Source organism: Lissotriton helveticus, chromosome 3_1 (assembly GCF_964261635.1).
Source record: "Lissotriton helveticus chromosome 3_1, aLisHel1.1, whole genome shotgun sequence".
Classification (NCBI taxonomy): domain Eukaryota; kingdom Metazoa; phylum Chordata; class Amphibia; order Caudata; family Salamandridae; genus Lissotriton; species Lissotriton helveticus.
The window spans coordinates 667,154,150-667,169,024 of NC_136061.1; the positions used below are offsets into that span (position 1 = coordinate 667,154,150).

At 52.9% G+C, this 14,875-nt stretch overlaps 1 protein-coding gene across 1 annotated transcript in view; it reads right to left on the minus strand.

Annotated features, from left to right (window-relative positions):
• Positions 1-11,996: 11,996 nt before the first annotated feature.
• Positions 11,997-14,875, minus strand: part of PPIE (peptidylprolyl isomerase E) — a 201,852-nt gene continuing 198,973 nt past the window's right edge. Inside the window, exons 9-10 of the mRNA XM_078680768.1 lie at positions 12,938-13,080; positions 11,997-12,370 (exon numbers count right to left, since the gene is read on the minus strand). Coding sequence (XP_078536894.1) covers positions 12,302-12,370; positions 12,938-13,080 — 212 coding nt within the window. The 3' untranslated portion in view covers positions 11,997-12,301. The remainder of the gene's footprint in view (positions 12,371-12,937; positions 13,081-14,875) is intronic.

Below are 14,875 nucleotides of genomic sequence, written 5' to 3' on the forward strand. Positions count from 1 at the left end.
ATTGCCCTTTGGAAGGTACTGTAGCCAAAAGTTATTTAAATAATCTGTTCTTTAAATAAAGAACAAATTGATGGCACCAAAGAGGCAGAAGGGATGACTATACTTCTGGCACTGAAGACTGTTCCATCAAGGGGCCCATATGTGAATACCACGATCCAGAATGGGGCTGGCTGGAAGCTTGGGAGCTAGTGCCAGAGCCATACATGGTCAACTGGCATCACAGTGGAAGCTGCTGATGCTGAAGTTCCTGACACCAGGGCACAAGAGATACCCTGAAGGTATCAACCATCGCATACTTAACCCCTTCCATGCTAATGACAAGGTCAGCTTGTTGGAAAGGCGACCCCAGGGGAGACAGAAGGTGTCTGACTGTACGCCCCGAGGCCCACCTCCCTTTTTGGAACAGGCCGAGCGCCGTAGGGAGGCCTCCTTGGCGAGGCTGCTCTCCTACAATCGTAACAGCAGAGCAATCACACTACTTACAGATAGACGCCACACAGGAAGGATATTCACAAGAATCTTTATATAAGTAATCAAAGCAAGTTCTTGGCAGGATAGCGGGCAAGGATCGAGGGATCCGTGAAGTCGTGGTCTCGGGGAAAGGGGGTAGCGGGACAGTCTTGGCACCCACTGGTGCGGGGATAGTTCAAGGGGTCAGGCCGCGACAGCGTCAGCAGGGCCTCGAAGGTGGTTCAGCTTGGTCAGGCCGCGACAGCGTCAGCAGGGCCTCGAAGATAGTTCAGCTTGGTCAGGCCGCGACAGCGTCAGCAGGGCCTCGAAGATAGTTCAGCGTGGTCAGGCCGCGACAGCGTCAGCAGGGCCTCGAAGGTGGTTCAGCTTGGTCAGGCCGCGACAGTGTCAGCAGGGCCTCGAAGGTGGTTCAGCTTGGTCAGGCCGCGACAGCGTCAGCAGGGCCTCGAAGGTTCCAGGTGCAAGAGTTCGGATCAGGATCAGCCGCTACGAGGTCAGCAGGGCTTCGACTCCAGATACAACTGCCGTCCTAATCCAGGGCTGGCCCAGATATAGGACTGGAGGGCTTTGATGTCCGGACCCTCGCGCCTGGGGGTCAGAGGGGCCGGGATGAAGGTGTCCAGACACCCAGCAGGGGGGTGGAGCCAGCACCCAGGGAGGCTGGAGGGCGATTGATACCAGGCGTCCGGGGGCGGCTGGAGGCCCATCGAAACTCTCCTCCTCCGGGATCTTGTCGAGTGGCCACTTTACCACCTAGGAGGATCTTGGTGCCTCAATGTCGGGGCTTTGCTGGGGCCGGGGCCTGGGATGGCCCCGAGATGGAGTCGGCCGGAAAGGGTGGCCTGGTCAGGTTGCCAGGCTGGCAGCGTTGGCGAGCAGGCTCCGCCGGGGTACCAGGGAGGGGTTGTAGGTGGCCGGGGAGGCTGCTCTCGCCGATGGTTTCGTGAATGTGCGTGTCAGGGGGGTCGATAGTAGGTACAGGGAGGGCCGATGTCGTCCTGGGCCCTCCATGCGGAAGGGGTCGGACCACGCCACGAGGCCGTGTCCAACACACGTCCCCTCCAGCTGAAGGCGGGGAGAGTCACCCATCTTCCTGGGGGCTCTCTTCGTCGAGGCGGAAAAACCGGGACAGGCCATCAGCGTTGGCGTGGTCGCTGCCAGGGTGATGCTCCACAGTGAAATCCATGCCTTGGAGGGAGATGGACCATCGCAACAGTTTCGGATTTTCGCCACGCATCTGCATCAGCCACCTTAAGGGCCGGTGGTCAGTCTGCACCCGGAAGTGGGTGCCGAAGAGGTAGGGCCTGAGTTTCTTGAGGGCCCACACGACAGCGAAGGCCTCTCTCTCGATGGTGCTCCATCGCTGTTCTCGGGCCAGCAGCCGCCGGCTGATGAAAGCCACAGGATGGTCAGTTCCCTCGGAGTCAATTTGCGACAGGACCGCCCCGATGCCGTGTTCTGAGGCGTCGGTCTGGACCACAAACTCGGCTGTAGTCGGGGGCCTGGCGCACAGGGGCGGTACACATGGCTGCTTTCAAGGTCTCGAAGGCCTCCTGACACCCGGGTGTCCACTGCACTTTCTGGGGCCGGTTCTTCGAGGTCAGTTCCGTGAGGGGCCCCACAATGCTCCCATAGTTCTTGATAAAACGCCGATAGTACCCAGTGAGCCCCAGGAAGGCTCGGACAGCGGTCTGGTTGACCGGGGGCTCCCAGGCTACGATGGCGTCGATCTTGGGTTGGAGGGGAGCCACTTGGCCGCTCCCCACTTGGTGTCCCAGATAGGTCACGGACCCTTGGCCTATCTGGCATTTGCTGGCCTTCACAGTTAGCCCGGCCCGGCGGAGGGCTGTCAGGACTTCCCAGAGGTGTTTCAGGTGCTCGGCCCAGTGGAGGCTGTAGACCGCAATGTCGTCGAGGTAGGCGGCACTGAAGTCTTCTAGCCCCGCCAGTACTTTGTTTACTAGTCTCTGGAAGGTGGCCGGGGCGTTTTTCATGCCGAAGGGCATCACTTTGATCTGAAAGTGGCCGTCGGGTGTGGAGAAGGCTGATCGCTCCTGGGCGCCAGGGGTGAGGCCGATCTGCCAATACCCGGCGGTGAGGTCGAAGGTACTGAGGTACTTGGCGACCCCCAGGCGGTCGATCAGTTCATCGGCCCGGGGGATGTGATGTGCGTCGGTTCTTGTAACAGCATTCAGTCCCCGGTAGTCGACGCAAAACCGGAGTTCTTGCGGGGTGCCAGGTGCGGCGGCCTTGGGGACCAGGACAACTGGGCTGGCCCAGGGACTGTCGGAGGGTTCGACCACCCCCAGGGCCAGCATCTTGGTAACTTCCGTCTGGATGCAGGCCCGAACTCGGTCGGGGACCCGGTAGGCCCGGTGTCGTACTGGCTGATTGTCCCCGGTGTCGACATCGTGGACACACCATGGTGTAACCCCGGGGGTGAGGGAGAACAGATCTGTGAATTGTCCCAACAGTTCTTGGCAGTCTCGGCGCTGTGCGGGGGTCAGGTCGGGAGAGAGAGAGATCCCTTCGACGGAGCCGTCCTTCTCAGTGCACTTTAGGAGGTCGGGCAAGGGCTCGGAGTCGTCTTCGGTCCCATCGTCGGTAGCTAGCAGCAGGCTCAGTTCTGTGCGGGCGAAATGAGGTTTGAGCCGGTTGGCGTGCAGAACCCGGAGGGGGTTCCGAGGAGACTCCATGTCCACGAGGTAAGTGACGGGGCTCTTGCGCTCGATCACCTTGAAGGGCCCCGACCATTTGTCCTGGAGGGCACAGGGTACGACCGGGGACATGACCCAGACCCGCTGGCCCGGCTCGAACTCGATGGAGGAGGAGTTCTGGTCATACCAGCGTTTCATGTCCTCCTGACTGGCCTCCAGGTTGGCCTCCGCAAGGGCCCGGAACTTCCGAGTCTGGTTTCGGAGGGTCAGGAGGTACCGGTAGACATCAGGTGGTGCGTCTTGGACTGTATTTTCCCAGCCTTCCTTGACCAGGCTGAGCGGACCTCGGACAGGGTGTCCGTACAAGAGTTCAAAGGGGCTGAACCCCAGGGATTTCTGGGGTACCTCCCGATAGGCAAACAGGAGGCAGGGCAGCAGGACATCCCATTTGCGTCGTAGTGGCTCTTCTAGGCCCTGGATCATCCCCTTGAGAGTCCGGTTGAACCGCTCCACAAGTCCATTCCCTTGGGGATGATACGGGGTGGTGAACTTATATGTGACCCCGCACTGTTGCCACAGGGACCGCATATACTTCGATATAAAGTTGGTGCCCCGATCGCTCACGACCTCTCGGGGGAATCCTACTCGGGAGAAGATCCCCATCAGGGCTCGCCCCACCACGGGAGCGGTGATGGTTCTGAGGGGGATGGCCTCAGGATAGCGGGTGGCGTGGTCCACCAGGACAAGTATGAAACGATGCCCTTGCGAGGTTTGAGGGTCCAGGGGCCCCACAATGTCTATTCCCACTCGCTCGAAGGGGGTGGTCACTACTGGAAAAGGTTGGAGCGGGGCCTTCACCTTCCCCCCGCTCTTTCCGCTGGCTTGGCATGTCGGGCAGGTGCGGCAGTGGTTGTGTACATCGTTGCGCATTTTGGGGCAGTAAAAATGGGTCACCAGGCGGCTGTAAGTTTTGTCCTGCCCCAGGTGCCCGGCGAGGGGCACATCGTGCGCAAGGTTCAAAAGGAAGTCTCTGAATCGTAGGGGAACCACTAGCACTCGGCTGGCCCCCAGCTCGGCAATTTTCTGTTCACTGTATAGGAGGTCATGGTCCCAGTAGACCCAGTGGGACCCTGAGGTGTCCCCGGTAGCTTGGGCAGCGGCTTGTTGGCGGGTCCCCTCGAGGGAAGGGCAGGTCTTCTGTTCCTGCCGAAACTGTTCTCGGGTGGGACCACCCTCTTGGCGCCATTGGGCGAGTTCGGGGATGTCGCTGAGCTCATGGTGGTCTCCGGGCTCCGAGGGCCTGGTCTCGGAGTCGCATTCTTCTTGGATGGCAGGGGGTGGTGGCTCGGGCCACTCCGGCTCTTCGGTCGGGGAGGCCTCGGTCGCTGCCGGGGCTCGGGCCGCCATAGATCGGGTCGTCGCACAGACCCACTCGGGTAGTCCCATCATTCCTAGGTGCTCTCTCCGCTCGACTTGGGCCCAGGGAGAGCTCTCGAGGTCGTTCCCAAGGAGGCAGTCCACGGGGGCGTCGTCCCGGACGGTCACCTTGAGGGTGCCCGACACTCCCCCCCCATTCGAAGGGAATTCGGGCCATCTGGCATAGAGTTTCAGAGTTGTCGGCGGCCCTCACGGGGCATCGTACGTTCGGGATGATCTGTTCGGGGGTCACCAAGTGGCAGCGGACGGCCGTCACACTGGCTCCCGTGTCTCGGAGGGCTTCGGTCCGTCGTCCATTGATGTGTACCCACTGACGGTATTTTCGAGTGTTGCTCGGTAGCGGGGTCTGGGGGACCAGGTCTCTATTGCCCAGGCAGGCTAGGGCCATGGCGGCCGGTTCATACTCGGTTTGATCTTCCTCATAGACCTCTACGTCTTCTTCTCCCTCCTCTCCCAGGGCTGCAGCAGCGAACTGGCGGGTCGGAGGCCCAGTGGGGCCGGGGCGCTGGTTCATGGGGCAGAGGGAGTCATTGGCATAGTGACCGGTCCGCTGGCATCTGTGGCAAGTAATGTTCGGGTGGGGCCCCGGCCGTGCTGGGGGGGTCCCTCCTCTGATCAGGGACGGCGAAGTGTTATTCGGGGGGGACCCCTGAGGGGGGCCCCGGCGGGAAGCTTCGGCTCTGGTTCTGTCCTCCTCCGCCTCCATGCTGGCGGGGGTGCCCCCGGCCGCCCGGTCCTGTTTCTCCTATCGGTGTTCGGGGGACCCGGGTGCTTACCCATCGATCCGCCTCGACGGCGAGTTTCCGGGGCTCGGTTAGCTTGCTGTCGAGTAGATGCTGTCTGAGCTCGACAAAGCAGTTGTTGGAGAGGTGCTCCCAAACGATGAGGTCGAACAGCTGCTCGTAGGTGGACACTTTGCTGCCCTTTATCCATCCTTCCAGGGCCCTGCTATAAAAGTTCACGTACTCGACCCACGTGGTACCGGGGATTTTCTTGCAGTCTCTGAATCTCTGCCGGTACATCTCGGGGGTGAGGCCATACCGGACGAGCAGGGCGTCCTTCATGTGGTCATAGGAGGACATTACGTCGTCGGCCAGCTCCAGCAGGGTGTCTCTTCCTTCGCTGACGAATCTCCCCCATAAGCCGGCACCCCAGTCTTTTCGCGGAATGCGGTGCGCGGTCATGGCAACTTCGTACGCCTTGAACCATTGCTGGATATCGTCATTCTTGTAGTACTCCTTGACGATATCCTTCGGGATGTGGACCTTTGGGTCAGTAGGAGGTGGAGGGTTCCGGGCTACCGCGGCGCCAGCCTCTTCGAGTTTGGCTTTGATCTCTAGTTCTTTGAGGCCACGCTCGTGTTCGTATGCGAGTTTTTTTTCTTCCAATTCTCTTTGCCGCCGCCTTTCTTCCAGATCTCCCTCTAATCGCAGTTGTTCAAGGGCCATTTTCTTTTCTGCTAATTGGAGTTCTCCGTCCAGCCGGAGTCGGGCGAGCTCTAGTTCATGGAGCAGACTCCTCTCTCGCTCCCGGGCGTCTTCTTGGGAGAGGCCCGGGTCCCTGTTGGCGGTTCTTTCCTCTATAGGGGCTATGACGGTACTCACGGGTACTTCTCGGACAGTGTCATCGTTCGTTTGGGGTGGGGTCTCTCTGGTCTCCACCCAGGTTTGCAGCGCTTCTTTGAAATCGTCCTTTGTGCTTAGTCCGGTGGTAGCGATACCCAAGTCTTTGCAAAATTGTTTAAGTTCTTTATGGGTATACTCCTCTAACAGGTCTTTCTGGAATTCTGCAGTGGTTCCGGCTTCTTTAGTAGTCATCGTGGCTGTGGGTCTCTGTCAGTAGTGACGTGTTACTCGCTGTACGATTTGCGCGGGCTCGGATCCCACCGCTGCCACCAATGTTGGAAAGGCGACCCCAGGGGAGACAGAAGGTGTCTGACTGTCCGCCCTGAGGCCCACCTCCCTTTTTGGAACAGGCCGAGCGCCGTAGGGAGGCCTCCTTGGCGAGGCTGCTCTCCTACAATCGTAACAGCAGAGCAATCACACTACTTACAGATAGACGCCACACAGGAAGGATATTCACAACAATCTTTATATAAGTAATCAAAGCAAGTTCTTGGCAGGATAGCGGGCAAGGATCGAGGGATCCGTGAAGTCGTGGTCTCGGGGAAAGGGGGTAGCGGGACAGTCTTGGCACCCACTGGTGCGGGGATAGTTCAAGGGGTCAGGCCGCGACAGCGTCAGCAGGGCCTCGAAGGTGGTTCAGCTTGGTCAGGCCGCGACAGCGTCAGTAGGGCCTCGAAGATAGTTCAGCTTGGTCAGGCCGCGACAGCGTCAGCAGGGCCTCGAAGATAGTTCAGCGTGGTCAGGTCGCGACAGCGTCAGCAGGGCCTCGAAGGTGGTTCAGCTTGGTCAGGCCGCGACAGCGTCAGCAGGGCCTCGAAGGTGGTTCAGCTTGGTCAGGCCGCGACAGCGTCAGCAGGGCCTCGAAGGTTCCAGGTGCAAGAGTTCGGATCAGGATCAGCCGCTACGAGGTCAGCAGGGCTTCCACTCCAGATACAACTGCCGTCCTAATCCAGGGCTGGCCCAGATATAGGACTGGAGGGCTTTGATGTCCGGACCCTCGCGCCTGGGGGTCAGAGGGGCCGGGATGAAGGTGTCCAGACACCCAGCAGGGGGGTGGAGCCAGCGCCCAGGGAGGCTGGAGGGCGATTGATACCAGGCGTCCGGGGGCGGCTGGAGGCCCATCGAAACTCTCCTCCTCCGGGATCTTGTTGAGTGGCCACTTTACCACCTAGGAGGATCTTGGTGCCTCAATGTTGGGGGCTTTGCTGGGGCCGGGGCCTGGGATGGCTGCGGCCACGTGTTCGGGTCGTGATGGCCCCGAGATGGAGTCGGCCGGAAAGGGTGGCCTGGTCAGGTTGCCAGGCTGGCAGCGTTGGCGAGCAGGCTCCGCCGGGGTACCAGGGAGGGGTTGTAGGTGGCCGGGGAGGCTGCTCTCGCCGATGGTTTCGTGAATGTGCGTGTCAGGGGGGTCGATAGTAGGTACAGGGAGGGCCGATGTCGTCCTGGGCCCTCCATGCGGAAGGGGTCGGACCACGCCACGAGGCCGTGTCCAACACAGCTCGTCATGGGTGTTACCTGCGCTGTGCTTATGACGAGCTGACCTTGTCATGAACAATGGGAAATGAATAACTCCAGCACCCAGCGGGAATTGCCTTAGCATTGAAGGTGTTAAAGACTGAAATCTGCGAGGCATTGGTGAACAACTCCAGGAATTCCCGATGCAGACTCTCAACAACTGGTTCCAAAACTAAAGTAGATTCCTGACTCGAGGTACGATGTCCCAGACCATCCGCTCTTTCCTGATAACTGGAACGCTTTTCAGATTAAGAGGAAGATCTGTCCTTTCAATACTTGTTACATTTTGTGTGGCAGGAGAAACTCTCAAGAAAGCACACCCAATTAGAAGACTTACCTATGGTCGATAAAGAAAGGCAGCAAAGTGCATCCCGGTGGGCCTTGGACACAACCTGCTTGGCCTTCTGCTGACTAAGTGCCATGAAGTACAATTATTACAAGACGTAGGGTCACGTTTGACCCCACAAACTAATGTCTTACAGAATTTCAACTCTGACACCCAGGGAGAGGATATAATAGCAACAACGATACACTGCTAAAAGAAGAATTTGGTTAGCAGGTCATCAAAACAAAGAAAAGCTCCAGATTCAGATCACACAGGTGCTTTAGTAGAAGAACTGATTGATGGCAATGTGCCATCTTATTAGGGCATTGGTTTATCAGTATAAGCAAGTTTTTCGGAGCCAGGGCACAGACTGCATGTCCCCACCTGGTGGTACTCAAGAGCATTAATGTGAAGTTTTTAGGTCGAGCCTAGCGCAGCGTGCATGCGCTTCTCTAGGAGAGGGCCTCTTGGAATCACTCCAGACTTTCAGTAAGCTTGTGTGTGTGGCTTAAGATTGTCCACACATTGTATTTGCCTCAGCGTGTGGCTTCCAAAAATGAAAGCACGCAATTGCCCAAATGCGGGTGCATGCCCCACCTTTTTCAGTAAATGTTTACTCCCACGGACTCCAGCTGGCGGGAACGAGCAGCGGCGCGCAGGGTGCCATCTGTTGTGGATCATGTTTACATTCAGTGCGGTTGCTTTCACTTTCACGGCCGTGCTGGTTTTAAAAGACTTCTCCTGCTTGCCGTTACAGGCAGGACATGCTCTCCCAATCGATGGTGCCAGTAACGTACAGAACGGCAAATCAAACGCAACCTTTCCCTCCATGCGCAAAAACATGAGAACAATCGCAGTCCGCTACTGAGTCGAGTTTGTAGGCTCCGGAAGCTTCCCGCCGTCCTCATTGCTCACTCGTGAACTTGATATTGGGGTGTCGATATTCTGCGTGTTAGCTGACAGTATCTTAATCAAAACATCAAGCAATTACTGTCAATATTCGGACTGTTTCTGTAATTGGCAACAATTCTGGGGGTTTGCTCTGTGGTGCGCCTTCTCTGTTATCAGCTTCTAGCCGCATCTAATCTACTTACTAACCAAAGAGGACGTCTTAAAGTGATGCACTTAGATTTCTGAAGTGCGAATTAGTGGAGCGGGGGCAGGAGCTAAAGTGGTTTGCCATTACCAAGACTTTTTTTTCCTTTAATTAAAAAGCGTTTAACAATATCCTAATTCAAAACACGCCCCCTGTGTCTTTCACAACCCCCTCACCCCTCCCACAACACTCGCGCCAGCCCCTCCCTCATCCTAAGTGAATGCGTCCAGCTGCTTTGTGTCAACATCTTGTTCTTTTAGATCCCTAGAGTAAATGGTTCGCGCGGAGCTAACTGTGCTCCACACAGCACAAAATACTTTCCTCCTGACTGGCTCTGCCGCAATACTTAAAAAAAAAATTTATTAAACCAGCACGCAGAAACCGCTCGGCACGCCTCCGCTTGATTAAAGTTTGCTTAATGAGTCTTTATTTATTGAGTAAGCTGATGCATATTTATAGACTGCGTCCCTTTCTGTACGGGGGTTCGTTGGGTCAGTGCCCGTGAGTGTGATATGTATATTGAGGTGGGTCAGCTCTGCGTTTCATCCTTTGAAGGTGAATACAAGTGAATTTGATTTAGTTGGGTAGGAAGACAAAAGACAAATCACCTTGTGTCGTACAGTATATAAATATTCATGTTACTATTTGAGTTTTTATTGGTGCAGCATTTTTGCTTATTCCCTTTAGAAAAATATCTTTCATCCCTACACCTTCTTCGGCCTACAGTGCAGAGGTGCCCTCGGTGACAGAGACGCGTTGGAGCACTTCGGTCCATGTGCATTTCCATCAAGACTTGGGGCCAGATGTAGGTAAATATAATTTATCGATTCTAAAATACCGAATTTTACCGATTCAGTATTTTAGAATCTGTAAATGATATGTAGCTAATGATTCGGTTAATTTTACTGAATTCGGTAAAAAACGATTCGGTATTTACCGATTCGGTATTCCCCGTTCAATCCTATGGTCCTGGAGGCCCATAGGAATGAATGAGAATTACCGATTTGGTAAATACCGAATCGGTAAAAGGGGATAGACTTAAAAGGGGGTAGACTTACAAGGGTGGCAGGGTGTCACATTGACACCTTGTTGCACCCCTATATGTGCATGGGTGCACATGTGGCACACATACATGCCCTAACGGCATGTATGTCTGCCACATGGCACAGTTGAAACAAGCACAAAATTGCTTTTTTTAGGGTTTTTGATATTTACCACCAACTTGTAGGTGGTAAATAACGAATCCTTACAAGTGAAAAGCACCCACTTGAGTGCTTCCTACATAAAGGATTCGGTAATTTACCGAATCGGTATTTAAGAATTTGGTAATTCCTTAAATTACCGATTCTGTAAATTACCGAATCCTTAAATTAGGCCCCTACATCTGAAAAGCCTAATACCGGTCGGTAACGGCCGAAATTCGGTAATTTCCTCTGTTACCGACCGGTATTAGGCTTCCTACATCTGGCACATGGTCTGAAAACTTCTGGATAGATCAGGCACGTGATGGCCTTTGAACCCCAAACGACCTTCTCGAACATACGTTAATATAATTACTTAATTGGGCGTTGCTTTGCAGTGATGTATTTGCGGAAAGTCTAATTGCAGGGTGATGCAAATGCGACCATCAATCTTGTTGAAAAATTCTTTAGTCCTTAAGTCGTTGCATCAGGAGGATGCTGAGAAGTTTGAGGTTAGACACCCGTGCATGGATTCTTGAAAACAAGTATTTAAGATCATATTGTGTTTATTCATTTTATTTATTTAAATAACTATGCCTTTAATTTGTCTCATAAGGTCCCAAAAGGCGAGACCTATTGGCTATGCCAATGCTTGTTTAGATTCAGGCTGCCATCTGAAGATAGTCAAAACAGGGGTGGACTGGGGGAAGAAGAAGCCATCAGAAGGCAGACAACTTTCTGCTTCCATCTAGCTCCAGAATCCCTGCAGTGCACTACTCCACATAAGGGCTGACCAGGCACCAGGGGTACGCGGAGGGTCCGGAACATACTGCTGCTTTTCAAAGAAAGTACTACAGACCCACAGGACAGCATCAGCTTTACGATTCTACGTGCAGAAAAAAGAGAGATTGGCCAACAAAGGATTACATGGGGGGAAGGGGATTTGATTTCGCTGCTGCTTCGAACAAGTAATTTCCATTCCAACACAATAATGTGTTGATTTGCATAAAACAAGATCACAGCAAAATGCTTACAGCAATGTGTCGTGAAGCAGGATGCACTGCTACTAGCTATTTAATTTAAGCATCTGACCTACAGCAAGTTTCTGCCAAGCGTTCCTAAAGAGGGTCTCTTACACATACAGTGGAAGTGGGAAAACTCCCCAAATACTCAAAGGGCAGGGTGCTGGTCAGCTCATCCACAAATCAAACAGTCCGAAATGGAATAACTAAAAACATTCAGAGAAGGGTCTGCCCTGAAAAGTGCACACATACAGTCACAAGGTTTTTGGGTAGAAAAGCTAAGCACAATCATACAGGGTTCGGGGGTGGGAGAACTAAGTCACACAGGTAGTTGAGGTGGAAGGGCTACTCACAATCACAGGGTCTGAGTTGGGAAAGCAAATAACAAAAGGTTAGAGGTGAAGAGGTTTCCTGCTTAATCGGACAGTTTGAGGAGGGGGAGCACTGCACTGAACCACATCGGTGCCTTAGGCAGGAAAGCTCTTTGAACAATCAGATGAGGCTGAGATGCAGTAGCCCTCTAAACCATCACTCTAAACCATCACTCATTGTTATAGATGTGAGAACTCTCCATGCAACCGCAATGGGATCAGTCAATGGTGAGAAGAACTGCCAGGTGTGTTACAGCATCTCCCTTTTGGGCAACAAAGCATAAAATCACAACATATGAAAAATAATATTTATTCACAATAAAATTGTACATAAATATATACAGAATTGCCAGACCTCTGCTCTCGTGGCATTAAAATGTCTGATCCCACAGCAGTGTCTCCTTGGTTTTAACTTTGGGAGTCAGGGTCTTTTCATCCACCTACTCACAGGAGATCGGAGCCCTTTTGAAGAATTCAGGGTAGGTGCTGGAACACTTTGTCTACCATCCTCAGAGTAGCGTGTCCTTCCCCGTGCACAATGGGGGTACCTATGGTATAATTACATTCCATGAAGTTTGCAATACAAGGTATGAGAGGCTCCTCACACATACTCGCCACAATCGGAGATGATCACTTTTTGCTTCGGTTTACCATCCTTGCTTCCTAGTGCCTAAAAAGTGGGAAAAGGCTCATCAATCTTTTTGGATTGGAAGAAAAACAACCCAAACTCTGCTAACAGGAGAAAATTAACACAAACTTCTTAGATGGGATAAAACAACGTCAAGTTATCCAATGGGAGAAAACGAACCAAGCATTGTAGATTGTAAAGTAGGACCCCACGTTCTAGAGAAGGTAGAAGACCAATATAAGATATGCGGGTAAAAGAATAGGAACCATATCCACTGACTGCTGAAAAGTAAAGTAGGCTTTGGGGTCCTTCACATTAACCAGACTGCGTGTGAGCACCTTTTTCTACAGGGACAATTCGTAAGAGTGACAATTTCTAAGATCAGTGTGCCACGTCTCAAAAGTGGTTGCTTTAAGCTCAATAGACAAACTACACTGAAAAGCAGTGTGTTACAACTGCATAGAAGAACATTACAATCAGGCAGAAGTGTGCTACGACGAGGAATAAGTTATGCTTTTATCTATATGTAAGCTGCTGCAGTGACGCAAGAGTGGTGCTTGAACTAAAGAGCACTGTTCAGATCGACGGTCGAATTTACTCTAAAATTACCTCCATCTGCTTCACAATGTCCATTCCCTCCATGACCTCTCCGAAGACCACATGTTTGCCATCCAGCCAGTCTGTTTTATCACAGGTAATGAAGAATTGGGAACCATTGGTGTTTGGTCCGGAATTTGCCATTGAAAGCTCCCCTAGGGGAATGGAAACACAATATATTAGAATCTTTCACAACAAAGCAGTGCCATTTAACATAGAAACTAAGGCTCAACTTGCTTCACGTTAGTGAGCTCGCAACAATCAATCATGCCCCAAACCCAGGGCTTACGAGTTGTACAACCCTATGGATGATCTCTTCATACTGGGAAAGACAGATAATCACAGATAATCATGTGTGAGTGTTGGAAAAGACCTCTGTTTTGTGTTATCGCCCCACCGCCCCTCATGTTTTTGACTGATTCTGAAGTTTCTTGCCAACTACAGCACACTGGACCCTGCTGTCCAGGCTCCACTGCATGTTAAGTTAGTAGATTTGTATAGCACGGATTATCAACCGTGAGGGTATCCAGACGCTGTCACAGAGAGATTAGGTGATTTGCCCAGAATCACAGGATGGTGCTCCGACGCCGAGACTTGAACCCAGATCCCCAGCCCCCCGAGTCGGCAGCTCTACCCGCTGCACCACATCCTCTCCCTGCTCTGACCTCCCAAGTACATGTACAAATGGCTGATACTGGATTGGCTAATTTAAGTTAATTTAGGTCCTTAGAATAGAATATGGTACCAGAGGTACCCATGTCTCATAAGTTAAATGTCACCAGTGGACAGCAGCACTTAATTGTGCCACCACTACTGTAACACGATGAAAATGTGACTCAAGGCCTGCCACTGCAGCCTCGTTTGGCAGCCTTAAACCTGCCAACTCGACCTGGTAACATACACCCAGTTGCCAGGTGGAAATCTTCCTTCTTAATTTAATTTAGTATCCACCCATAGGGAAGGCCTCTACAGCCCACCAGGCAGTGTGCTTAATATTAACAAGAAGGGCAGGCTCCCTTTCTGTTTAACATGCAATGATCATGAGAATACAAAGTTGCCATTTTCAAAGCAGCAAGGCTTGTGGAACCATGGGCTAACCTGGAGTTTCACTAGCAACTGTGCTAAATTCCATTTGGGTCCACCGAAGTTACACTCCACTGTATCAAATTAATCGTTAGTTTAAAACAACTTCATTTCTAAGACGAGATTTAAAAAGTCCCCACTTTGTTGCCCAAACCTCTGGGAGCCTTTCCAGACAATATACAGCAGTTGTCATCAGATACATCATGCTGCCTCACCCCCGTTAGGAAGTGTAAAGCACTCCAAGGGAAGGGAGAGGTGTGACCTCCTCCTGCAGGATGACTACGGGTGTAGGCCAAGCTTCAAAGAGGCTATTGCCTCAGAGATGGAAATGGCGATCAAACCTTTGCCTGCCACAGGCCTGTTCAGGCTTGCGCCATCTTGGTTTAGAGTAGAGTAGAGAGGGGTATCGTGGGACTGTTTGGTGGCCAAACTCCCAGGAAATTATGGACAGGGATGCCGTAAGGGAACCACTGTCCCACTGTCTAGCGAGTCCTCTTCTACCACAAAAGAGAAGATGGCTTAAAAGTGACACCCCAGACCCATTGACCTCAGATCACTACTGGACTAGAAGAAACAGAAGCAGGACCGCCCTGCTACTCCCTGGGATGAACAAAGAGATGCTGCACCCAAGGGGCCTGCAAAGACTGCGCCTACTCGATACAAGAGTTCCACTTGTGCCAGGATAGAAGAAGTGGACTACCAAGTCTGGACCTCCCAGAGATGTCCCCTAGCTTGTGGGATCTATAGCCAAAGTGGACACTGGTCCCCCAAAGACAAAGAATTTGCTTACCTATAAGCGATCGCTGAACTTGCTCCAACTGGAAGACCGGCTGACCAGAGGCAACTGAGCATGCACTGGACTCCCAT